Genomic DNA, 27,713 nt, shown 5'->3' with positions numbered 1-27,713 from the left:
ATTCTGAGAATTCAAAAACATAGTTATGAAAACATGGATGTTACCAAGTTCTGATGTAGCAAAAGCTGCTTGCACGTTCAATCAGCAAGGACACTAAGGGACATAACTCCAAATGATCTGAGATTATTTACCTCAAAATGTCTTGATAAATCTTTTTGTATGACTGGTAACTTAAACAAGACACAAGATCAAATTTAATATCTGATATCTTTTAGAGTGATTATACAGAACAATTATTTATATGGCACATGAATACAGTATATGCTATCTTTATGAAATTTTATCATGCATCAAGAAAAAGTATACCTGGACGGATATCTGTAAATAGGACTATTACGGTATGTACATTTCAGTGAGAATTTTTTTATACATCTTCTTGGAAATGGAAACAAATGTTAAGATTGATCTCACTCTTGTTGAGAATTAAATTCTTCTTACGAAAAAGCTTATGTTAAACTTAACAGACAAATTCATTCATTCACAAAAGCTAGATTTTCCACACATATATTAAGAAATAGAGATATATGATCTGAACTAATCCACTTCCACTTCAAAATATATAGTACAACAATGTTTGTATTCACAAGTAAAATCGTTCATTCATACTACACATTTAAAAAAGAAAAATATCTCATTTTGACATTTACGTTCACAATCAATTTCATTCATTACACTTCATCCTGTACATACATAACTTCTATTTTATCATACAACTATCATATCTCGTGTCGTGTATGAAACATCGCTATGAAAAACCCCATAAACAACTGTCCATATCTATCTAGTCTTGCATTCTTTACCCTCACACACCTGATTTCTTTCCTACAGAACTTTAATATTTATTATTTAGGCAAGACTGGATGATACAGAGATTTACGAAAGATGTCGTGTCCATGTTTGAAGAAATACAACAAATCATGAACTACAAACATGGCTCTGTTACTATTGAGGAATGTTAAGTGTAAAAATAGGTTTGATTTTAAAACTTACGATCCATAGTTTACAAAAACTTTGATTCAAAAATAAATCTTGTATAACCATGTTATTCAATGGATTAAGAGGCATGTAAAATGGCATCAATATCTTTAAACAGTATACACTGATGTTATGTACCATACAAAAATAATGGTAAGAGTCTGCCATGCAGTTTCCCCCCAGGTTTATAAGCAAACGCAATCACTCAGGCATAGGGTCAGCCCCAGTTAGGTGGACGGATTCAGTTTGGCAGTGTGAAGAATCTGTTGGCTTCAGTTTGTCATTCAACTGGACAGCAGTCAAATCATATATCAGCAAATCTATTTTCCTTTCTCTTTAAAATAATCAGCTGAAAAAATAAGACAAACCATTAAAGTTGAAATAGGCTTATACAGTAATATCACTATCTGTAAACAATATTGTGTCCTGATTCCATCAGTGACCTATCATTACAGTACGTGTCTGACCAGTTATTTCAGCCAGTGTCATGGAGGAAATTAATCAATGTCATGTAAGGATGTACACCTCTGAGAAGTAAAAAAATTCTAGAATAAACTTTTTCTGATGTTTTTTTGAAAGGTTTGATTTTAGAAAGTAGATTACAAGCAAAAAATAAATATATTGCTGCACTACTTTTTCTGGTACTGGCGACAGAATATGTGTAACAGGAAATTAATTTACTTTTTGTCTTGAATAATTGATATTTTCATTTTTTCATTACAAAGTAAGGGTATGATACTTGGATATTGAGAACTAATGATGTGAAAATGCTACGTTTTCATTCGAATAAACAAGCTTAAACTGCATAACAACCAAAAAATGATTTTTTTTTTTCTGAAATGACATAAATAGACCATTTTCTAGTACAGAACTTTTTTAAAGAGAAATTTTTGAACATATTTTTCATAATGGAAAAAGAAGGGTTTTTGTGCTTTATTTTTTTACAATTTTTACCCAAACAGCCAGTGTTTCCACGATCAAGAAATCAACTGTATTAATTATTTTCATGTCCTAAAAAAACAGGGAAAGTGGTCACAAAGTCAAAATTCACAAATTTGAAATCTGTCATTTGTGGTGATAACTAATGTAAAATATAGTTGAAATCTACCAAAGACTTTCCAGGTAAAACCTAAGAGAAGTACCTTAAAAACCAGAAAATGGTGAAATTGTTGACGCTATTAAATGAATCACATGTTAACTAAACCATAAAAAAATGTAGTCCATGAGGATAATTTGTTCATAATGTAACATAAATCACCAGTTTCCAACAAAATAAAGTATATAACATATTATATAGAAACTTCAAGATATGTTGGAATTCATTGATATATAATAATATGTCTTACTTCCAGTCAAAGGAAGAGTACATCCTTAAAGGTTGGACAACAAGTAAACCTAAAGGGCAGATAACTCACTTAGTCCCATATGTGTTTGAAAACAAAACAAGAAAAAATGTATCACTATAACTGGTAGACAACTCAAATATGTAAGTCAAGTGTTTAAAATTGATATAATGGGTAGACAACTCATGTTCCTGAGGAGGCAAATTCAGAATTGAATTCCAAGGCTGTTTCAAAATATGCTTCTACATTTTCTAAACATACTGCTCTTTCAGAATAACACTAAATTAAAATTCAATTCATTTATTTTATTGGCATTTTATTTCATGAATTGATATTTGAAAAGAGAGGTAAGCAAAATAGCAAAATTTGATCCTTGTAACTTTGTTGATGAACACTGGGGCCTATGGTGTGATCTCAAGTGGTAGTTTACTATGGTACACTAGCTAATGGTTACATGCATTCTCAGTGTAACCATCAGAAGTCCGTCTTGATCAAAAAGACAAGATACTCACATTTTAATCTGATGAAGTATCATTTTAAATGAGCTTCTGAAACCTACACTATTTTTGTTCAAAATAGAAAGATATTATATTGCAGAAATTGAAATATTCAAAATGAAAAAAATATGACAAAAAAAACAAAAAAAAAACCAAAAAAACTCCAAAGCCTCTAACTTAACTGCACCTTTTCTATGATGTGTTAAGGTTACATCCTTTCATTGTCTTGTGTAAGAGTTATGTCCCTTACTGACATTGGTTAAATCATGTTTACTGAAGAACAATGAGAATGTTTTTTCATAAATATATATGCCTCCACACATACACAATCCAGTTAATAAAGTAGTCCTTACCAAGTTTCTCTACTGCCTCCACACATACACAATCCAGTTAATAAAGTAGTCCTTACCAAGTTTCTCTACTGCCTCCACACATACACAATCCAGTTAATAAAATAGTCCTTACCAAGTTTTTCTACTGCCTCCACACATACATATTCCAGTAATAAAGTAGTCCTTACCAAGTTTCTCTACTGCCTCCACACATACACAATCCAGTAATAGAATAGTCCTTACCAAGTTTCTCTACTGCTTCCACACATACACAATCCAGTAATAAAGTAGGTTTCTCTACTGCCTCCACACATACACAATCCAGTTAATAAAGTAGTCCTTACCAAGTTTCTCTACTGCCTCCACACATACACAATCCAGTTAATAAAGTAGTCCTTACCAAGTTTCTCTACTGCCTCCACACATACACAATCCAGTTAATAAAGTAGTCCTTACTTTCCACACATACACAATCCAGTTAATAAATGTAAGTTTCTCTACTGCCTCCACATACACAATCCAGTTAATAAAGTAGTCCTTACCAAGTCTTTACCACACATACACAATCCAGTTATCCCTTCTTCTCCTCCACACATACACAAAACACCATTCTCTTTACAAGAAGTCTTTTGTGAAAATTACAAAAGAATAGCACAATCCATAATAAGTAGAATTATTGCTGCCTCCACACATACACAATCCAGTAATTTTTCCAATAACACATACACAATCCAGATGTTTGACACATTTCTCTTACACATACACAATCCAGTTTCTAGTGTTTATACACAATCCAGTAATAGAATAGTCCTTACCAAGTTTCTCTACTGCTTCCACACATACACAATCCAGTAATAAAGTAGTCCTTACCAAGTTTCTCTACTGCCTCCACACATACACAATCCAGTAATAGAATAGTCCTTACCAAGTTTCTCTACTGCCTCCACACATACACTAGGGTACATGCTTTCTGTGTAAGTCGCCACCACAAGCATGGACAGGGTCTTTACCAGTATCTCTTTACAAATAGCACAATAAAAATAGAATGTATTGCTGTCTGACACCTACACCTAATTTTTCCAATAACAGATGTTTGATTTCTCTTATTTCTAGTGTTTCTATGGCCACTATATTTTCTATCTAAGTAACAACTGACATCCTAGATCTATTTACTTACACATTTGCCATAGATAGAGTTTTTATCTGCTCTCACACATTTGTACTGCCTGTCATCAAAGTAAACACCTTCCTCTCGTGTCTGAGGTGGGTTCTTAAAGGCATCCAGCAACATCTGTACCTGGTCTGGATATAGCTACAATACAGATAATCCTCACATTGTAAACCCTCCATCATGTACAGCATAATTATTTCTCAACAGCCGTCTCTTCTGATGATACAAAAGAGCAGGTAAATCACATATTTTTTTATAAGTCAAAATTGATGCTTATCAATCGTCTATCCTATATATACAACATAACCACCAACCATTTCTGAGATATATATCTTATACAGGTTAACTGTTCATACTTTATACTTTTTCCAAAGTATGCTTCAGACCAGGTAAGTTTAAAACTATCTGAAAAATGGACAACTTTTCACTTGGAGGGTTTTAGAATAAAGTAAAAATGTTCCATTCAGCATAAGATCTTCCAGAAATATCAACACATATTAATTCTTTTAGTTTTTTTTATGAAGGTGAACTTTTTATGAAGGTGAACTTTAACTCGCTTACATTGAAGCCGACAGAGCTAGCTCGAACATTACAGTCCTTTCGCCTGACAATGGCACAATGCTGGACATGATCCGTGGAGATCAGAGCATCATGTATCAAATTCTGGAGCTGGTTCATCTTCACAGCATCCTGTAACCATAGAAACAAATATTGAACAATCATCCTATACATGTGGAAAACCATCCTGTAACTATGGTAACTTTGATATCACTAAGGTAAACAATAAAACTGAACATCATTACTTTATCTAGTAGGTTCCTCAGGGCAGTGTCCTTGGACTGTTATTTGAAATGTTTATCATAATTAACTGGAAACAATAAAATCATCAGTATACCTAATTGGTGTTCACAGGTGACACACCTGGAGTTCTGAGCTACATATTTACATGAAAATCATTTTAACTACCAGTATAAAGATCTATAGGGACCACACCTGGAGTTCTGAGCTACATATTTACATGAAAATCATTTTAACTACCAGTATAAAGATCTATAGGGACCACACCTGGAGGTCTGAGCTACATATTTACATGAAAATCATTTTAACTACCAGTATAAAGATCTATAGGGACCACACCTGGAGTTCTGAGCTACATATTTACATGAAAATCATTTTAACTACCAGTATAAAGATCTATAGGGACCACACCTGGAGGTCTGAGCTACATATTTACATGAAAATCATTTTAACTACCAGTATAAAGATCTATAGGGACCACACCTGGAGTTCTGAGCTACATATTTACATGAAAATCATTTTAACTACCAGTATAAAGATCTATAGGGACCACACCTGGAGGTCTGAGCTACATATTTACATGAAAATCATTTTAACTACCAGTATAAAGATCTATAGGGACCACACCTGGAGGTCTGAGCTACATATTTACATGAAAATCATTTTAACCACCAGTATAAAGATCTATAGGGACCACACCTGGAGGTCTGAGCTACATATTTACATGAAAATCATTTTAACTACCAGTATAAAGATCTATAGGGACCACACCTGGAGTTCTGAGCTACATATTTACATGAAAATCATTTTAACTTCCAGTATAAAGATCTATAGGGACCACACCTGGAGTTCTCAGCTACATATTTACATGAAAATCATTTTAACTACTAGTATAAAGATCTATAGGGACCACACCTGGAGTTTGGGGCTACATATTTACATGAAAATCATTTTAACTACCAGTATAAAGATCTATAGGGACCACACCTGGAGTTCTGAGCTTCATATTTACATGAAAATCATTTTAACTACTAGTATAAAGATCTATAGGGACCACACCTGGAGTTTGGGGCTACATATTTAGATGAAAATCATTTTAGCTACTAGTATAAAGATATAGTGAGGCCACACCTGGAGAGTACAGAGCTAGCATATGGAATCCTTTATCTAGAAAAGAACATTTACAAAATTGAAATTGTACAGAGAAGCACCACAAAACAGGTGCCCAGTTTGAAGGAATTAAGTTATAGAGACAGATCAAGGTAATTAAAATTGCAAATGTTGAAGCATCAAAAGTTATGAGGAGACACAAGTATATAAGCTAACAAATAGGTATTATAACACTTGTGTAACAGGAAGATTCCTCAGTATAACCTAAAGAAAAAGTCAGTCTGCTGTTTACAAAGGGATGATGTAAACAGATAAATACAGGGGAAAACTAGAAAGGTTTTTCACTCATAGAATTATGCACTATCAGAGAACACCAGATCAAGATCTGGATTTTCCCTCATCCAGTTTTGTTATGATTATCATACCTGTATAATCAACATACTGTAACCATGGAAACATATAAAATATCATTTACATTGTACAAATTTATTACATATCCATTTGTTACCAATCTGGTCTGTTATGCCATGTACAATTAAACATACATATATTTACACTACAATAAAACATTATAAGTAGTTTCCCCGACGGTTGAATTGAACATATAACTGTAAACTGAACAGACATTACATTGTACATGAAATCTGAGTGAGTTCTGGCTGGAAACACTAGGTATTGTTCCATTAACATAAGTATAACCTGAAATGATTTTGACATTTCTAGAAACAGGAGACATCCATTACCAAGGTCTCCATGGCTTTCACACGCTGCACTAGCCCTTTGGTCTCAAAGTGAGCGGTCAGGTTGAATGGTTTGGACATCTTGGTGATGATATTGCGCTGCGTAGTGTTTCTCTACAACTGGGGTATGTAACAGTATTCTTGCTGGGACACAGGTACACATAGGTAGACACAAGTAGATAGGTGAGAACAGGTGTGCTCATACCTGTCCTTCTAATGAGCTTGATGAACTTGCTCACCACAGAGCAAATTACATTAAATCTTAGGCAATGATTTGTAAAGTAAGACTCCAACCATGATAACAGTATGTAACACATACATCCTGGTTCTTGCCATTTAAACAGGCCCCCAAACCCTTTCATTGGACATGAAATTACCTTTCTTACATCTACTAACAAAAAAGTGTGATGGTAAGTAAATTGCCTTTCTGTGTATTGCATTCAATACAATTCCATGTTTTCTGTTGACAATTTTCTCATTTAGACTTAATAGACTCTATTGCCTTTACCTTTTATCTGACAGAATATGTTACCGTTATTAGGCCGACTTAAATTCACACATTCCAGAATTAAGAGTCAATAATTGCATTTAGTCGCCCAGGTGGAACAAGTAATTAGTCTAATACAGGTAGAAATTGCAACTCCAAGGTTAACTGAATAAAGACTTCTGGACTTTTCAAACCAAAACTACATCTTATATTACAGAATATTATACCTTAGGTGGTGAAACACATGTGTTTTTCACTAGTCCTTGCACATCAAAAGGAACGCTACCTTACTGACCATGTTTTCATTCCTCTATGTTAAAACTTTGCAGCGGCTCATTCGGTGGACAACTCTCTGATTTTGTATTGGTTTCCACTCATTAAGAAAAAAGGTATGTAAGTTTGAATATTTTTTAACTTTAAGACGAAAGGTAAGATTGAAAATTCCTTACATTAAGACAAAAGGTGAGTTTGAAGATTCCTTACATTAAGATAGAAGGTGAGTTTGAAGATTCCTTACATTAAGATAGAAGGTAAGTTTGAAGGTTCTTTACATTAAGACAGAAGGTGAGTTTGAAGATTCCTTATATTAAGATAGAAGCTGAGTTTGAAGATTCCTTACATTAAGACAAAAGGTAAGTTTGAAAGTTCTTTACATTAAGATAGAAGGTGAGTTTGAAGATTCCTTATATTAAGACAAAAGGTAAGTTTGAAGATTCCTTACATTAAGATAAAAGGTAAGTTTGAAGGTTCTTTACATTAAGATAGAAGGTAAGTTTGAAGATTCCTTATATTAAGACAAAAGGTAAGTTTGAAGATTCCTTACATTAAGATAAAAGGTAAGTTTGAAGGTTCTTTACATTAAGATAGAAGGTGAGTTTGAAGATTCCTTACATTAAGACAAAAGGTAAGTTTGAAGATTCCTTACATTAAGACAAAAGGTAAGTTTGAAAGTTCTTTACATTAAGATAGAAGGTGAGTTTGAAGATTCCTTACATTAAGATAGAAGGTGAGTTTGAAGATTCCTTACATTAAGACAAAAGGTAAGTTTGAAAGTTCTTTACATTAAGACAGAAGGTGAGTTTGAAGATTCCTTACATTAAGATAGAAGGTGAGTTTGAAGATTCCTTACATTAAGATAGAAGGTGAGTTTGAAGATTCCTTACATTAAGATAAAAGGTGAGTTTTATAAGTGCAACTTTCACAGGTACAGCCACAGATCTAGATTCCTTACATTAAGATAAACGATAAGTATAAAGATTATTTACATAAAGATAAAAGGTAAGTTTGATGTCAGGATGCTGTAATTGGCTAAACAGCCTCTGGTGAAGATATGCTCATCATCACAGATTGACAACAATCATTGTCAATGTAGTAACAACACCTGTTTCTATAGCAAATGTTGTGTGTGATACCAGTAATGCATGATACTCTACCATTGGATCAATGTCAGGACTATCCGCCATTCCTCGGAATATATCAACCATTTTCAGGTATTCACTAAGTTATCCACACGTAAAATGTTGACGACAGGTTTCAGCAGTGCCTTTATGATAGTATTTGATATTGTCTTCAAAATTCTATGATGCCTTTAACCCAACGACAGTTATGGATGTACGGCTGTTATTCAACACAGAGCATAATGATTTTCACTCTTCATTAAACCGTCTTCGCCTGGCCAACAGTAGTGGTATACTTGACGAGCTGTCCGTCTGACAATGCCTTTATTGTTGGAGCTTCACTCAAATGTCCCAGTGACAATTCACAATACACAATTGTTTTATGTTGTTTTCTCCAATGTTAAGCAGTCCCTGCAGTTCAATAATATTTCAGTGGCGTGACCTCGCTCTACAAGTCTACGATGGATTTGTTGCCTAGTATCATGTTTACACTACAACTTATCCAACAAACCTAGACTGGAATTTTTACTTTTGTATCCAAATACTAGTACAAACAGGCGAACTTTTAAACGAAAGGTTTGGCAAATAGAATTAAATCATTCCAAACTGTAAAGAAATGTTTTAGATAAATAGAGTTTTAAATGTGAGTGTTTGGATGCAATCTTGAGTCATCGGAGACAGATCCCCCACTGGACTGATACCATACTTAAATACTTTTTGTTCACACCACAAGTTGGAGGTAAATTCACTTCATGAGGTGACAAATTAGAAAGACATGTGATTTATTATCCAATGAACACCTCTGAAAGTGCAATCTTGATCTATGGAACGACAACTTGTACAGGTAAATAACAGTCAGGAATACTGAGTTAAACAGTCATTAGAACATGGAATACAGAAAGGTATTCATCTCTGTACAGGTATGTGCTCTATACATTAACAAAACACTTTTAATTTAATATATTTAATAATGCTCTACATTATCAAAACATAAATGCTATGGTTCGGAGAGATATTTGTCAAAGATAAGTAGTCCATTTGCTAGACTAAGAAATGTCTGGTAGCGTGCAGGACTGTTAAAACCATTACCAGCTGGTATATGAACAGATCTTGAGATGTACATAACTTATTCAAATTTGTATACTATAGATAGATAAAAGCTTCACATACAAATTCTTAAATTTGCAGTAAATTTGGAGTTTTGGCTGGAGGTAGGCGTGAGAAAGAAAATAATATTTCAATATCAATTTAAGCGGCCTTATATTATGAGGGCAACAGTCAAGTAAAGTCAAGCCAGTATAAATACCAGTGTAGAATCATGTTTTCCACAAAAACATCATGAATGAAGACTGTTGTGTAAACACCATAGTAGATGTGGCTGTCTATCCACGCTAACACCATGGTAGATGTGGCTGTCTATCCACACAAACACCATAGTAGATGTGGCTGTCTATCCACACAAACACCATGGTAGATGTGGCTGTCTATCCACACAAACACCATAGTAGATGTGGCTGTCTATCCACACAAACACCATGGTAGATGTGGCAGTCTATCCACACAAACACCATGGTAGATGTGGCAGTCTATCCACACAAACACCATGGTAGATGTGGCAGTCTATCCACACAAACACCATGGTAGATGTGGCAGTCTATCCACACAAACACCATGGTAGATGTGGCAGTCTATCCACGCTAACACCATGGTAGATGTGGCAGTCTATCCACACTAACACCATGGTAGATGTGGCAGTCTATCCACACAAACACCATGGTAGATGTGGCAGTCTATCCACACAAACACCATGGTAGATGTGGCAGTCTATCCACACAAACACCATGGTAGATGTGGCAGTCTATCCACGCTCACACCATGGTAGATGTGGCAGTCTATCCACACAAACACCATGGTAGATGTAGCTGTCTATCCACACTAACACTATGGTAGATGTGGCAGTCTATCCACACAAACACCATGGTAGATGTGGCAGTCTATCCATGCTAACACCATGGTAGATGTGGCAGTCTATCCACGCTAACACCATGGTAGATGTGGCAGTCTATCCACACAAACACCATGGTAGATGTGGCAGTCTATCCACGCTAACACCATGGTAGATGTGGCAGTCTATCCACACTAACACCATGGTAGATGTGGCAGTCTATCCACACTAACACCATGGTAGATGTGGCAGTCTATCCACGCTAACACCATGGTAGATGTGGCAATCTATCCACACTAACACCATGGTAGATGTGGCATCTATCCACACTAACACCATGGTAGATGTGGCAGTCTATCCACGCTAACACCATGGTAGATGTGGCAATCTATCCACACTAACACCATGGTAGATGTGGCAGTCTATCCACACAAACACCATGGTAGATGTGGCAATCTATCCACACTAACACCATGGTAGATGTGGCAGTCTATCCACACTAACACCATGGTAGATGTGGCAATCTATCCACACTAACACCATGGTAGATGTGGCATCTATCCACACTAACACCATGGTAGATGTGGCAATCTATCCACACAAACACCATGGTAGATGTGGCAATCTATCCACACTAACACCATGGTAGATGTGGCAATCTATCCACACTAACACCATGGTAGATGTGGCATCTATCCACACTAACACCATGGTAGATGTGGCAGTCTATCCACGCTAACACCATGGTGGATGTGGCAGTCTATCCACACAAACAACATTGTAGATGTGGCAGTCTATCCACACTAACACCACGGTAGAATCAAGTCTCACAGAACAAGCACTTGGACATGCAGGCTTCAATTCTGAATAAATTATAGTTGTGAAAAACATCTGCCACGACACAACTTGTGTGAACACAATTAGTTACTCTTTAGCTTAGTATCATACATAGAGATAGTTTTCTGACGACAGTATTCAATGGTTTGTATACATCTGGGAAATAACATATTATGTTGGTAACAGTTGTAGGTATTTATAATTTTGCTACCAAAAACTCTCCAGCCCAAAGGCGAGTTAAGCCTTCTCTTCTATTCTTCTGATGTAGGTCAATAAAAAAAGTTATAATGCTAATTTCAGAGTATTGTAGTTTATAACCAATCCTATTATATTACAGGTTCATCATGTCCATAGACCAGGTGGCAGAAACATGTTGAGGTAAGTTATCATCACTTGTACAATATAGGTACAATACCATGTCCTAAACAAGAATAAAACATCAGGTATAATAGAGGTGTGCTGCAGGAACTTCTGTCATTATCTGCTATTTCATTTCAAAATATTTTAATTGGCCAACAGGCAATGCCTTTACACATCCTCTTACTTACATTGTGAAATACAAACATTTCAAACAGTAGTAGAGTTGCAGGTAATATAGTCTTAAACATATTAGCACTGGCTTGGAACATTTAAATAATACCTTTAAAAAAAACTTCAAACTTTTGATAAACAGTTGCTAGGTAAATAAATATACCATCACTATGTATATATGGTTAACAAATATATCTGATACATATATAATATCATTTGAGTAACTTCGTAGTAGGAATTAAATTATATCATTATACTATTTGGTATTCATCACGACTCTCACTCCTGATATTACTTAAAACCAGGCAGCACTGCCAGTATCCAGATGTGCTTATCCACTTTTACCAGCATCCTAACTATAATTATGTTCATTGAACAGTCATTGTTTGATTAAATCACATGTCAATGATAATTATCAAAGACATTCTCCCTCTCAGGTCCCAAATCATATAAACAAAATTTACAACTGGGTATTAATGTAAAATTGTCAAATCTTAAACTTCAATATGTGTAACACCTGACCATGTTATTTTACCAAAACACTCACCAGTTGAAACACAGACACCAGGTATAATACCATATAAAACTCAGTGATACAAATTTATAAAAAGGAAAAAACCTTGACAGATATTTTGCAGTTTACCACCAATTATGATAATATCTGATTAACATCTCCCCTCTGGTATATGGAAAAGGAGTAGACTTGATTGTGGAAGAGTTATTTCCCTTCTATGAATCTATTTGCTGAAGTTAAAAGTTTCACATCAAGGGTAATGACTTAGTGTAGCAGTGGAATAGCTGTCTAAAAGAAGAAAAAATGAATGTTTGAACTTTTTCAACATCTACAAATATTCACATAATGAGAAAGTATCTCAGTGCTGTCAGACAAAACAAGAGTATTAGTGACACTGATGAATGCTCCCAGTGTAGTACGATAAAGTGAAGCCAAAGGTAAAGTGAACCGTGGTTCATTTCACCACCATGATGAAATGAACTCCTCTTTATATGGTAATGTAATGAAGCCCACCATGGTAATGTGAAGGCATTCACTGTTCAAGGTCCATAATTTTCAATAAGGACAAAATGAAATTGCAGAATTGCAGAAGCCTTCAGAGTAAAGATTTATCTCCAGTTATGAAGTACTAACTACCAAATTTATAAAGAGAATGTTCTCATGATTTTCATTTAAAGTATGTTTATCTGATGCTAGGAATTAAAGGTCTGAGAGCCATGTTTGTGTTTAATAGTTGTAAGCTGATGGGCTGTAGGATTTGTTTATGTTCTAAGAGTCTATAAGTCTACTTCTCAAGAGGTAAACTTTACATAAGGCCTTGAAGTAAATATACTTGTGTTCTTTTAATTCATCAAATTGACTATATTAATATTTTGACAGGTGAAAGTTGTTAGCTATGATAGTTTTACTTCAGACTCAAGACATTTGCGATAAGACTAGAATAAGATATCAATTGTTTACCTGAACTTTCAACAACCTACAAAAATGCCAGAGTGCTTAAGTAAGATTTTGAATTTTACCTTTTTCAGTGCTTTTTGCTTTTTTAATCAAGCTCTTAATACTGCCTATATCATCTTGGCAATGAAAATCTACAATATTCACAAAGCTTCTAAAGATTTTCAAGTCATCATGAAACCACATCTATCGCAAAGGATTTGATTTTTGCTGTAATAATGTCAGCTCACTTTTCTTTAACAAAGATTTGAAGTTACTATATTTGTCCTGTAGTAAGCCCATGGGACCAATCTACAAATTCTTACCTATTGTCAGGAATTGGACTTAAGGACAGTAAGCCTAGGGGAGCAATGTACAAATTCCTACCTAGTCAGGAATTGGACTTATTAAAGGACAGTAAGCCCAAGCTCAAATTCTTACTCAAAGTCAGGTGCAGGCTTATTACAGGACAATAAGGAGAGAGACCCATGGACAATTTTTTTAACTTCATGTCAGGGGATAGGCTTACTACAGAACTGTAATTATATATATACCCCAGGGAACCAATGTACAAAGTCTTACCTAAGGTCAGGGGATGGGCTTATTAAAGGATAGTGAAATAGCACTGATTTGAAATTCTTTTATGCTAGAAATTACTACATTTACCAAATAAATAAGGCATTTGTATAGTTATGTACATGAAATATATTCTGACCTTCGAACCAAAAGAATTCTCAGATAATTTGTTTCCTAATCTGAGATTTTAATCACGTTGAAAATCAAGGAATTTTTTCAACTCTAGTGAATGTTTCAGTAAGATTATTAATGTAGTATTATACCCGTTGTCTGTTGAATGCTTGAGTAGCCACACCAGGATACAATACCAACAAAAGGGTAATTCATTTTCCCAATGGTAACTCCTTTGACCTCAGGAATCTCTCTGTATGTCCTCAAAAGGAAGATTAGCAATGTATCTATCATGTAATCAGCCCATATCTGATTATCAGTCTACATAAATTGATCTATAGCAGTTAGAATAGAAATGGCAACAAAGTCTATTTATCACATAGTTGCAGCATTATTCAGTGAATATATTCCTGTTATATATATACATGTTATTCTCGTGTGATATGATCTATTATGACATCAGTAAATGATAAGAAAATGATACCACACATTTAGCAAATTTAATTATGATGTCAAAATGGAGACCATTGATGTGAAGTCTCAGGTAAATCGTGCAATGAGCAAATATTCCCTACTGCAAAATTGCACTCCAGACAACACTGCATAAAATTATGGTGGGTACCTTGTTATTGTCTAAATAAACAGTAAACAGTGATCATTAATATTGTAATAGCAGACAGAAGTTCATTTCCTCTTTGTCTTATTCAAGTGAGACAAAGATGAACTCTCTAATCCATTAATTCTGACTTGACCTGTTAAGCCTTCTGGACTGTCGCCAGTCAGATGTACTGGTGTATCAAGATTCATAGTTAATTATTTAACAATTCAAATAGTGCAGGACGTTCTTAAAATAAACCTCGCTTCCTCTCTACCTGTAATCAACAGGTAAACATCTCAACAACAAACAGCTGTTAACCAACATACATAAATAAATACTTACAACATGTGAGACAGGTAGACAATGTATGGTAAAACAATAGTGTGTTCTAGGTATTAATTAAATATATACTATGGCAATATCCAAACAAAAGAAATATTACAGGCTATAAAAAGACAACCTGTTTGTCTTCATTCTATTTACAGATTTACATGATATTATCTCATACATAATTAGAATTCATTATTATTTCTCACCGAATTTTATCATTGTCCTGGAAAAGAACATCAGAATGAACTTAGTCATACATTAACATGTAAACAGTGGGCGCACGTGACGTTACAATACAGACTGTCTGTGGTAATACATGGACTTCATTACAGGGGCTCTGACACACGCTATCTTTTACCTACCTGGGTCCACCCTGACACATTAATACTGTTCTAGAGATTTAAATCATTCAATAACTGTGGGAAAATAAGGAATTTTCTTGATCAAGTTTATCTTCTAGCTGTATTATTTCAGCTGGTTAATGTTTTACTTCTGTACCTTAGTGTGGAACTTTTTAAGGAGATGAGTTGCATGTCACAGATAATTGGAACAGATAAATAAAACTGATGTTCAGGAACATCAGTCAAACTTATCATTCTATCTACCATTAACCAGTTCAACTTTGAATTCAGTCAACCTTCCCCAACCAGTCCAACTTTTCATTCAACCTACATTCTTCAGCCATTTCAACTTCTCATTCAATCTACTTTCCCCCATCTGTTCAACTTCTCATTTAGTCAACCTTTTCCAACCAGTTCAACTTTTCATTCAACCTACATTCTTCAGCCAGTTCAACTTCTCATTCAATCTACTTTCCCCCATCTGTTCAACTTCTCATTTAGTCAACCTTTCCCAACCAGTTCAACTTTTCATTCAACCTACATTCTTCAGCCTGTTCAACTTCTCATTCAACTTGCCATTCAACATACTATCCCAAACAATTTCCAATTATTCAATCTACATTCTCCCAATCAGTTCAACTTCTTTGTTTAAATACTTTCCTCAGCGAGAATAACTTCTCAATCAATAAAGTACTATCCCAGCCAGTTTAACTTCTCATTCAATCTACTTTCCCCATCTGTTCAACTTCTCATTCAAACCATTTATCTCAACCAATTCACCTTTCTTATTCAACCCACTTTCTAGATCCGGCTCAAATTCTAATTCAATCTACCTTTCTTAGTCAATTATACTTCACACAATTAACGTTCTGTATCCAGTTTGATGTTTCATTCACCATAACTCCTTCAGTCAGTTCAAATTCTCATTCAATCTACGTTTAGCAGCCAATTCCAATTCATTCACCACAAAGTTAACTAGCTTGAGAAAGAAAAGTGAATTATATAAGATGATGTTATCCCAGGATAATGAATGTCTTTTCCTTATTCCATATCACGGATACTGAATTGGTAAATGGGTACAACACTGAATGCATTTATTTCTACTTGAGATTGTCTGTACAAACACTTACCGGTAATCCAGTAAGTTGGAACTTGTTTTGCTTACGAAAATCTTCTCCCATGTTTATCAGTGTATGACAGTAGTTACGTCAGTCCAGGTGTTTAGAACAGTTACCACGAATATCACCAGGTATCACAAACAGGTTACATCAAAGTACAGGATACATCAGAAACGCCAGAAATAGGCCTGACCCTTAATCTCCATGTGTAAGTATTAGCGACCACAATAACGGCCATGCAAGTACAATATGCTTAAGTGATTTAATCGTTCTGATAACCGTGTTCCGTCAGTTCGGGTTCATATCACCTGAGTCACAGCTACTCATTGTTCAGTTCACCTGATGCAAACAATTATTAGTTGATATTTCCAGGTTAAAGTATCTTATCATACCTACAGAGTAACACAGGTACCTACAAAGTAACACAGGTATCCTTTCTTCAGCCTTACACACATGAATTTGTCATCTGACAACTCCTAAAATACATGTCAACACACTGACAGCTGAGATAGAGCCCGATTATAGATCACAAACTCTTCAGGATTAATCAAACTGATCAAATCTGATTGGCCAAAAATTCTAAGATGTAACAACATATCAATTCTAAACAACAGTTAGTGCCGATTAAGATTTAAAGTGACCAGAAAACAAGCTAGGAATGCGACTAAAAACTCAACACTGCTGAATACTGTAATGGTATAAAGACAGCTGTCAACAGACTGTAAAAGCCAATTCTAAGTGGACAGCTGTCAAACGACTGTAAAAACCAATTCTAGGAGGACAGCTGTCAAATGACTGTAAAAACCAATTCTAAGTGGACAGCTGTCAAACGACTGTAAAAACCAATTCTAAGTGGACAGCTGTCAAACGACTGTAAAAACCAATTCTAAGTGGACAGCTGTCAAACGACTGTAAAAACCAATTCTAAGTGGACAGCTGTCAAACGACTGTAAAAACCAATTCTAGGTGGACAGCTGTCAAACGACAGTAAAAACCAATTCTAGGTGGACAGCTGTCAAACGACTGTAAAAACCAATTCTATGTGGACAGCTGTCAAACGACTGTAAAAAACAATTCTAGGAGGACAGCTGTCAAACGACTGTAAAAACCAATTCTAGGAGGACAGCTGTCAAACGACTGTAAAAACCAATTCTAGGAGGACAGCTGTCAAACGACTGTAAAAACCAATTCTAGGAGGACAGCTGTCAACTGACTGTAAAAACCAATTCTAGGAGGACAGCTGTCAAACGACTGTAAAAACCAATTCTAGGAGGACAGCTGTCAAAGGATGTAAAAACCAATTCTATGTGGACAGCTGTCAATAGACTGTAAAAACCAATTCTAGGTGGACAGCTGTCAAACGACTGTAAAAACCAATACTTTATGGACAGTTGTTAATGGACAGTAAAAACCAATTCTAGGAGGACAGCTGTCAAACGACTGTAAAAACCAATTCTAGGAGGACAGCTGTCAAACGACAGTAAAAACCAATTCTAGGAGGACAGCTGTCAATAGACTGTAAAAACCAATTCTAGGAGGACAGCTGTCAAACGACAGTAAAAACCAATTCTAGGTGGACAGCTGTCAAAGGACTGTAAAAACCAATTCTAGGTGGACAGCTGTCAAAGGACTGTAAAAATCAATTCTAGGTGGACAGCTGTCAATAAACTGTAAAAGCCAATTCTAGGTGGACAGCTGTCAAATGACAGTAAAAACCAATTCTAGGAGGACAGCTGTCAATAGACTGTAAAAACCAATTCTAGGTGGATAGGTGTCAAACGACAGTAAAAACCAATACTTTATGGACAGTTGTTAATGGACAGTAAAAACCAATTCTAGGTGGATAGGTGTCAAACGACTGTAAAAACCAATACTTTATGGACAGTTGTTAATGGACTGTAAAAACCAATTCTAGGAGGACAGCTGTCAAACGACTGTAAAAACCAATTCTAGGAGGACAGCTGTCAAACGACAGTAAAAACCAATTCTAGGTGGACAGCTGTCAAACGACTGTAAAAACCAATTCTAGGTGGACAGGTGTCAATGGACTGTAAAAACCAATTCTAGGTGGACAGCTGTCAAACGACAGTAAAAACCAATTCTAGGTGGACAGCTGTCAAACGACAGTAAAAACCAATTCTAGGTGGACAGCTGTCAAACGACAGTAAAAACCAATTCTATGGACAGGTGTCAATGGACTGTAAAAACCAATTCTAGGTGGATAGCTGTCAAACGACTGTAAAAACCAATTCTAGGAGGACAGCTGTCAAACGACAGTAAAAACCAATTCTAGGAGGACAGCTGTCAATAGACTGTAAAAAGCAATTCTAGGAGGACAGCTGTCAAACGACAGTAAAAACCAATTCTAGGTGGACAGCTGTCAAAGGACTGTAAAAACCAATTCTAGGAGGACAGCTGTCAATAGACTGTAAAAAGCAATTCTAGGAGGACAGCTGTCAAACGACAGTAAAAACCAATTCTAGGTGGACAGCTGTCAAAGGACTGTAAAAACCAATTCTAGGAGGACAGCTGTCAAACGACTGTAAAAACCAATTCTAGGAGGACAGCTGTCAAACGACAGTAAAAACCAATTCTAGGAGGACAGCTGTCAATAGACTGTAAAAAGCAATTCTAGGAGGACAGCTGTCAAACGACAGTAAAAACCAATTCTAGGTGGACAGCTGTCAAAGGACTGTAAAAACCAATTCTATGGACAGCTGTCAATGGACTGTAAAAACCAATTCTAGGTGGACAGCTGTCAAACGACAGTAAAAACCAATTTTAGAAGGACAGCTGTCAAATGACAGTAAAAACCAATTCTAGGTGGACAGCTGTCAATGGACTGTAAAAACCAATTCTAGGTGGACAGCTGTCAAACGACAGTAAAAACCAATTCTAGGAGGACAGCTGTCAAAGGACTGTAAAAACCAATTCTAGGTGGACAGCTGTCAAACGACAGTAAAAACCAATTCTAGGAGGACAGCTGTCAAAACCAATTCTAGGAGAATAGCTGTCAAAGGACTGTAAAAACCAATGACAGGAGAATAGCTGTCAAACGACAGTAAAAACCAATTCTAGGACGACAGCTGTCAAAGGACTGTAAAAGCCAATTCTAGGAGGACAGCTGTCAATGGACTTTGAAAACCAATTCTTGACTGACATTTGTTTAATATTCTCTACAATATCAAATTTAAATTGATGTAATTGATGTTTGACCAATCAGTGAAATCTGTCAGTCTAAGCCTTTACAAGGTATACAAGACCATTGAATCTGTTGAGCTGAAGGCTGACAGGATTTGTACATAGGTCACTAGGAAGGAACACTATGGAGAGCAGATTAAAATGGCCTACACTAGGGATTTATATTATCTGATAAGACGGTTAGACCTAGGCTTGTAATCACTTCAGAACTGCCAGTCCACACCCAGGTAGGTCTTTTTAAAACAAATTCATTCTCAACAAAGAAATAATTCAAAATATCATTTCAGTGGAAATATGTATGTTTCTTTGAAGTTTTAATTTCCGAAATTGTTGTCTTATAAAGTGTGTGAAAATATCCTTCTTAGTGTGTCACATTGTTAGTTGTGACTGTTGATATGATCTGTTGTTACTGTACAGATTTCAATGTAGGTTTTTAAAATTCACTTCTGTAAAACCATTCAACATTAATCAAAAAGTAGTGTTAAATGATGTAAAATATGATGTTTAATGGATTTAAATATGAACATAACAAGAATATACAAGACACATGAATACAGTGTATTACAACTGTATTATAAATATCAGACATGTAATGTAATGGGTAGTCAGGTGGTGGTGTAGTAACACACTGGCCTTTCATTCAGGCATCCAAGTTTGGAATTCCTAAACAGATGTGTAAAAACAAAGGGTTCCCTGTTCAACTACATGGATTTTCCCTGGGCACTTCTCTCTGGTTTTCTACAACAGTAATACCCCTCACACACTTCAAATCAGGCCAAGAAAAATTATCAATACAAGTTGGAAAAACTTGTGCAATTGTTGTAAAAATATAAGATATTGTTTCAAAATGAGTATTATATGTATGACATATAATTAACGTTACAACTATTACATATGTACACAAATCTATATATATATATTCATTTGTTTACATACGTAATAGTGTAATAGTATATATATATATATATATATATATATATATATTCATTTGTGTACATATGTAATAGTGTAATAGTATATATATATATATATTCATTTGTTTACATATGTAATAGTATATATATATATATTCATTTGTTTACATATGTGATAGTGTAATAGTATATAAACATGTATATAAAAGATTGAACTTGTAAATACCCTGTGTGAACTACCAAGTTGATTTTATCTTTTTAATATATGAATAGAATCTAGTAAGCTATATCAATGGTATGGTCCAGTATTGGTACTGGATCTTCTATATATAGAATCTAGTAAGTTATATCAACGGTATGGTCCAATATTGGTACTGGATCTTCTATATATAGAATCTAGTAAGTTATATCAACGGTATGGTCCAATATTGGTACTAGATCTTCTATATATAGAATCTAGTAAGTTATATCAACGGTATGGTCCAATATTGGTACTGGATCTTCTATATATAGAATCTAGTAAGTTATATCAATGGTATGGTCCAATATTGGTACTGGATCTTCTATATATAGAATCTAGTAAGTTATATCAACGGTATGGTCCAATATTGGTACTGGATCTTCTATATATAGAATCTAGTAAGTAATATCGACGGTATGGTCCAATATTGGTACTGGATCTTCTATATATAGAATCTAGTAAGTTTTATCGACGGTATGGTCCAATATTGGTACTGGATCTTCTATATATAGAATCTAGTAAGCTATATCGACGGTATGGTCCAATATTGGTACTGGATCTTCTATATATAGAATCTAGTAAGCTATATCAACGGTATGGTCCAATATTGGTACTGGATCTTCTATATATAGAATCTAGTAAGTTATATCAACGGTATGGTCCAATATTGGTACTGGATCTTCTATATATAGAATCTAGTAAGTAATATCGACAGTATGGTCCAATATTGGTACTGGATCTTCTATATATAGAATCTAGTAAGTTATATCAACGGTATGGTCCAATATTGGTACTGGATCTTCTATATATAGAATCTAGTAAGCTATATCAACGGTATGGTCCAATATTAGTACTGGATCTTCTATATATAGAATCTAGTAAGTAATATCGACAGTATGGTCCAATATTGGTACTGGATCTTCTATATATAGAATCTAGTAAGTTATATCAACGGTATGGTCCAATATTGGTACTGGATCTTCTATATATAGAATCTAGTAAGCTATATCAACGGTATGGTCCAATATTGGTACTGGATCTTCTATATATAGAATCTAGTAAGCTATATCAACGGTATGGTCCAATATTGGTACTGGATCTTCTATATATAGAATCTAGTAAGTAATATCGACGGTATGGTCCAATATTGGTACTGGAACAAATGTTCGTTGGATGTGTATTACTGAGATAGATATACGATCAATGAAGTAACAATGACAGTACAAACAGGTGAATTGTCAAATTTTAGAGGCAACCTACCACTATATATCAAAGCAGAATAGCAAATCAGTGACTGGTGAAATTTATCAAAATAAACTTGAAGAATACAGATTTAAAACATTAGGGCTTTCAGTTCTGATTCTTCATGATACTTAACGGCATAAATTGTGCAGAAACCATTGTTACTTATTAGTGGTTTATGACTTCATAACCAAGACGATTATGTGACATCATCACCAAATGGGAGATAATTATTCAATCTCCAGAACACAGGAATGAAAAATTGAACAAGCATTTGGACATATGCCATTTTTTTGTTTTAATTATCCCATTCTATAGACTATATTCTGATATTCCCACTAAAAAAAAAGAAAAAAAAGTACTTTATCAAAATTTTCATGCCAAGACAAAACAGTATTTTTTTTATAGAATTGTCTATCTATTATACCATGTCATAATCTAAAAAGTTACTTAAACAAAGTTACTTAAATACATAAAATTCATGAGAACCAAATGACAATTAAAATGTAGATGTCAATATATAAAGTACATGTATCTAAATCAAAACAGAATATCTAAACATTAAACGAACATAAAAACCCAGTAGACAGTTTGTAAACACCAAACGTAAGACTGTTATTACCAGTAATTCTGTAAGTCAACCTCTGATCACCTCAGGCTTATAAATCATGTGTAATTCATCTAAAGCTTTTAGACAGATCACGTAGAATCATCAAACATCATTTCAATACATTTTATTGGTCCACAGATGTTGTGATTCCCAGTAAAAATTTGTGTAACTTTTCACAGGCTCTGATATTTAATTAAAACTCAATATCTGTACCATAATCTGGTACACGTTCAGCTCCACATCGTAATTCCTTTTTCATGCCACTGATTTGTTTGATGTGAGAGAAATCTTCACTCGTTCTGTATTTATAATGAGAAAATCTCCACATTCACTGGAGTCACAAGGTATCAAATATCTTCACAGATTTATATTGATTCATGCATTCAAAGTTATTCTACACACCTAACATAGTGGTTTATAAAAAGATGTGATTATGTGAGCTAGGCATCTGATATAATGTGTGAGGTGACTGGTATAATGTGTGAGGTGGTTGGTATAATGTGTGAGGTGATTGGTGTAATGTGTGAGGTGACTGGTATAATGTGTGAGGTATAATGTGTGAGGTTGTTAGTATAATGTGAGGTGATTGGTATAATGTGTGAGGTGATTGGTATAATGTGTGAGGTGATTGGTATAATGTGTGAGGTGACTGGTATAATGTGTGAGGTTGTTAGTATAATGTGAGGTGATTGGTATAATGTGAGGTAATTGGTATAATGTGTGAGGTGATTGGTATAATGTGTGAGGTATAATGTGTGATGTGATTGGTATAATGTGTGAGGTAATTGGTATAATGTGTGAGGTGATTGGTATAATGTGTGAGGTAATTGGTATAATGTGTGAGGTGACAGGTATAATGTGTGAGGTGATTGGTATAATGTGTGAGGTAATTGGTATAATGTGTGAGGTGATTGGTATAATGTGTGAGGTGATTGGTATAATGTGTGAGGTGACTGGTATAATGTGTGAGGTGATTGGTATAATGTGTGAGGTGACTGGTATAATGTGTGAGGTGACTGGTATAATGTGTGAGGTGATTGGTGTAATGTGTGAGGTGATTGGTACAATGTGTGAGGTGAATGGTACAATGTGTGAGGTGATTGGTATAATGTGTGAGGTAATTGGTATAATGTGTGAGGTGACTGGTATAATGTGTGAGGTGACTGGTATAATGGGTGAGGTGATTGGTATAATGTGTGAGGTGTTTGGTATAATGTGTGAGGTGATTGGTATAATGAGTGATGTGATTGGTATATTTGTTTACCAGGTAAAGTATTTGAGATAAAGTAATTTGTTTATTTGTATATAAGGTATGGTATATAGTATTGGATTATATGTATATTTGTATATACAGTATTTGAGATAAAGTAATTTGTATAATTGTATATCAGATAAGGTATATGAGACAGAGTAGTTGGTATATCTGGTTTCTGAGTCTCATGCTGAATAGCAAACTTAAAAAGTAGCTTGTTTTCTGAGTTGCATGCTGAATATCAAACTTAAAAGGTAGCTTGTTTTCTGAGTTGCATGCTGAATATCAAACTTAAAAGGTAGCTTGTTTTCTGAGTTGCATGCTGAATATCAAACTTAAAAGGTAGCTTGTTTTCTGAGTTGCATGCTGAATATCAAACTTAAAAAGTAGTTTGTTTTCTGAGTTGCATGCTGAATATCAAACTTAAAAAGTAGCTTGTTTTCTGAGTTGCATGCTGAACATCAAACTCAAAAGAAAGCTTGTTTTCTGAGTTGCATGCTGAATATCAAACTCAAAAGAAAGCTTGTTTTCTGAGTTGCATGCTGAATATCAAACATAAAAGAAAGCTTGTTTTCTGAGTTGCATGCTGAATATCAAACTCAAAAGAAAGCTTGTTTTCTGAGTTGCATGCTGAATATCAAACTCAAAAGAAAGCTTGTTTTCTGAGTTGCATGCTGAATATCAAACTCAAAAGAAAGCTTGTTTTCTGAGTTGCATGCTGAATATCAAACTCAAAAGAAAGCTTGTTTTCTGAGTTGCATGCTGAATATCAAACTCAAAAGAAAGCTTGTTTTCTGAGTTGCATGCTGAATATCAAACTCAAAAGAAAGCTTGTTTTCTGAGTTGCATGCTGAATATCAAACTCAAAAGAAAGCTTGTTTTCTGAGTTGCATGTTGAAAATCAAACTCAAAAGAAAGCTTGTTTTCTGAGTTGCATGCTGAATATCAAACTCAAAAGAAAGCTTGTTTTCTGAGTTGCATGCTGATGACCAAATTCAAGAGGAAGCTTGATTTCTGATTTCTGCAAGCTGCTCATTGACTCCAAAAGAAGCCTGTTTTCCCATCCCTCAGATACTGCATATGATAATTAATTTGTTTAACCTTCTGAATTTATAAAGATAATTATTATCTAGATAAATCCATGGTTACCTTTTAATTATTTTTGTCAAAAAACACCACCAGCCACTAATGACAAATCACTGCTTAATACTGCTGGAATGATTATCGCAATCTTGAGTTTCAATTCATCTCATCTTTCTGACTTCCTTTAATATTCAGCTATAGTCTTTATTCTTCTTTTTGGCAAGTATGTGTATCACATTTCTCCCATTCATAAAAACAGACCCAAAACAAGTCTTTCTTGCCTGTCAATGAAAAAATATACATAACCTTATTTTAACCAACATAGGACTGAGGAATTTATTCCCAATCATGCAAGAGTGGTCTCCCTTATTACAGGCCATCAGTGTTTCATTTATTGGTCAGGTTAGGCCTATAAAGGTAGGTCCTATTTAGAATATATACCTGGTCATGGTTCTTTTATCTATCACAACCAACAAAAAGTTTTAAACATGTATACTATCACTTAAGTCCTCATTAGTGTATAAATAGAAGTGTGTAATACATGAACAACTACAGATGAGTTAAATGAAATTTTGCCATCTCTTTTCAAAATTAATAAATATCTGGGTTTTTTGTTCCAATATATACATATATACTACAGGCTTGAGCACCACATGTACAGTATCCAGAAACACAGTCAAACATGAAAACTACGTTAAAACGAAAAATATTCACTAGAATAGAGATAAGTGTTGTCTGAGAATGTTGAAAAGTAGAGGGGAGATAATTCAAGTATACCACATATTACAACGAGAAACCAAATATAAGTACTTAGCATTGTTTAAAGCTTTAATCAAACACTTAAAATTTAACATGGTTCCTTTGGTTTAAAGTGTCATTGGAACCTTGTAAGTAAATTAAGCACACAAATAAGGTTATATTTGTTTTAACTGCCAATGTCATTGTTCTGAAGATTATCATAAAAATTTCATATGAAGGTTGAGTATGTCCTAAGGTGTGAGAGTTGGCTGTGATATAGTAATGGTGGCTCCTTGAATCAGTCAATATCTGGATTATTACAAGTATTGCATTAGAATTATCTACTAATAAAACAGACTGTTATTCTATCGGTAAGATGTTGTAGATAGTGTATAACATACCACACCTAGACAAATGCAATATAACATTCAACACCTGGACATGTGTAACATAACATGTCCATCATCTGGACAACATCCTACACAAGCCATCTGTAATAAAACGCTTCATACCCTGCCATGTGTAATGATTCCATATCTTATATTTTGTCCAATAATGTAACAGAGGCTAAAGACATTTTCTAACAAAGATATCTGACTGTTTTAAAACAAACAAAAAACAAACAAAAAAACCACACTATTTAACTTGAATAGTATAAAACAACACACATCAGGACATCTGTAATAAATCTAATTTATATCTGGACATGTGTTACATAACATCAACCAACTACATGTAGGTGTGGGTACTATTACATCATATACTGGACATAAGTATTGCAACATCCCATATCAGGCTTTGTTCAATGTAACATCCACCACCTATACATGTGTAATATTCCATCCCTGGGCAAGTGTTATATATAACATCTGATGTCTGAGCAAGTGTAATGTAACATTTCGCACTAGACCATTTGTAATGTTTACGCAATATATCCCATATACTTCAGCATGTGTAATAAAACATCCTGCACTTAAAAAGGCCCCTGTAATATAACATCCCATACATATAGGTATGTGTAAAATGGCACACCACCTAGCCATGTCAAATGTAACGTCTCGCACCTGGGCATGAGTATACACAATCCACCATCTGATGTTTGGAATGATTTCATACCATATATTTTGCTCTGTGGTTTTAGAGGAGCAAAACATGTCGTGTCACGGAGACATTATATTAGTTTAAAACGTGAAAAAAACTTCATCATATACTCGTAAAATAAATAACAATCAACATCGAGTTTTGAAAATTTTACAAACTTTAAACTTCGCAACTTGTCAGATTGACTGGCTTTTCAAAATTTAATTGGACAATTAAAATAGATCCGGTTATCCTTGGATAAGGACAATTCATGAAGCAGTGAGATTGACTGGCGTACTGTCGACTTACCGGTTTAGAAATCGCCCTTAAGTGATGTTTGCAATGATAAAAGCTATCCTTAGCTTGTCTTCCCTGGAATAATGGTTGGTGTGCTTCTTTCTTTTTTCGAGTCGTCTCCCCTACCGGATATGAAACATTGCTAGGGAAGCCTTACTTCGCGGAACTATCGGTTTTATTGTTATTTAGTCTTTAATTGACATTATAACTGAATTTTTAGCATGCCTACTTTCAGATAACGAATATTTACAAGTATATCGTTGGCGTTATTGGTAAACACTAATCATTCTTGTCCAGCTAATTAAATTATTGCTCACTGTTTTGATCTCCATGTGACGTCACATTGTTTCACAATGGCGGAAAGAGAAAGA

The 27,713-nt window shown here is 34.7% G+C and overlaps 1 protein-coding gene across 1 annotated transcript; it reads right to left on the bottom strand.

Moving 5' to 3' along the window:
• Positions 1 to 953: 953 nt before the first annotated feature.
• LOC132547703 (profilin-4-like) lies at positions 954 to 27,401 on the bottom strand. Its single transcript, XM_060211506.1, has 5 exons — positions 27,355 to 27,401; positions 4,880 to 5,008; positions 4,321 to 4,459; positions 4,073 to 4,165; positions 954 to 1,324 (listed from the first exon to the last, which is right to left on the bottom strand). The coding sequence occupies exons 2-5, from the start codon at positions 4,994 to 4,996 to the stop codon at positions 1,296 to 1,298; spliced, it is 378 nt and encodes a 125-aa protein (XP_060067489.1). The 5' UTR covers positions 4,997 to 5,008; positions 27,355 to 27,401; the 3' UTR covers positions 954 to 1,295.
• Between the last annotated feature and the right edge of the window lie 312 nt (positions 27,402 to 27,713).

This window comes from Ylistrum balloti, unplaced genomic scaffold (assembly GCF_031769215.1).
Source record: "Ylistrum balloti isolate Yb309-2 unplaced genomic scaffold, AGI_CSIRO_Ybal_v1 Utg369972, whole genome shotgun sequence".
NCBI classification, from domain to species: domain Eukaryota; kingdom Metazoa; phylum Mollusca; class Bivalvia; order Pectinida; family Pectinidae; genus Ylistrum; species Ylistrum balloti.
This window is presented reverse-complemented; position numbering and strand designations above follow the sequence as displayed.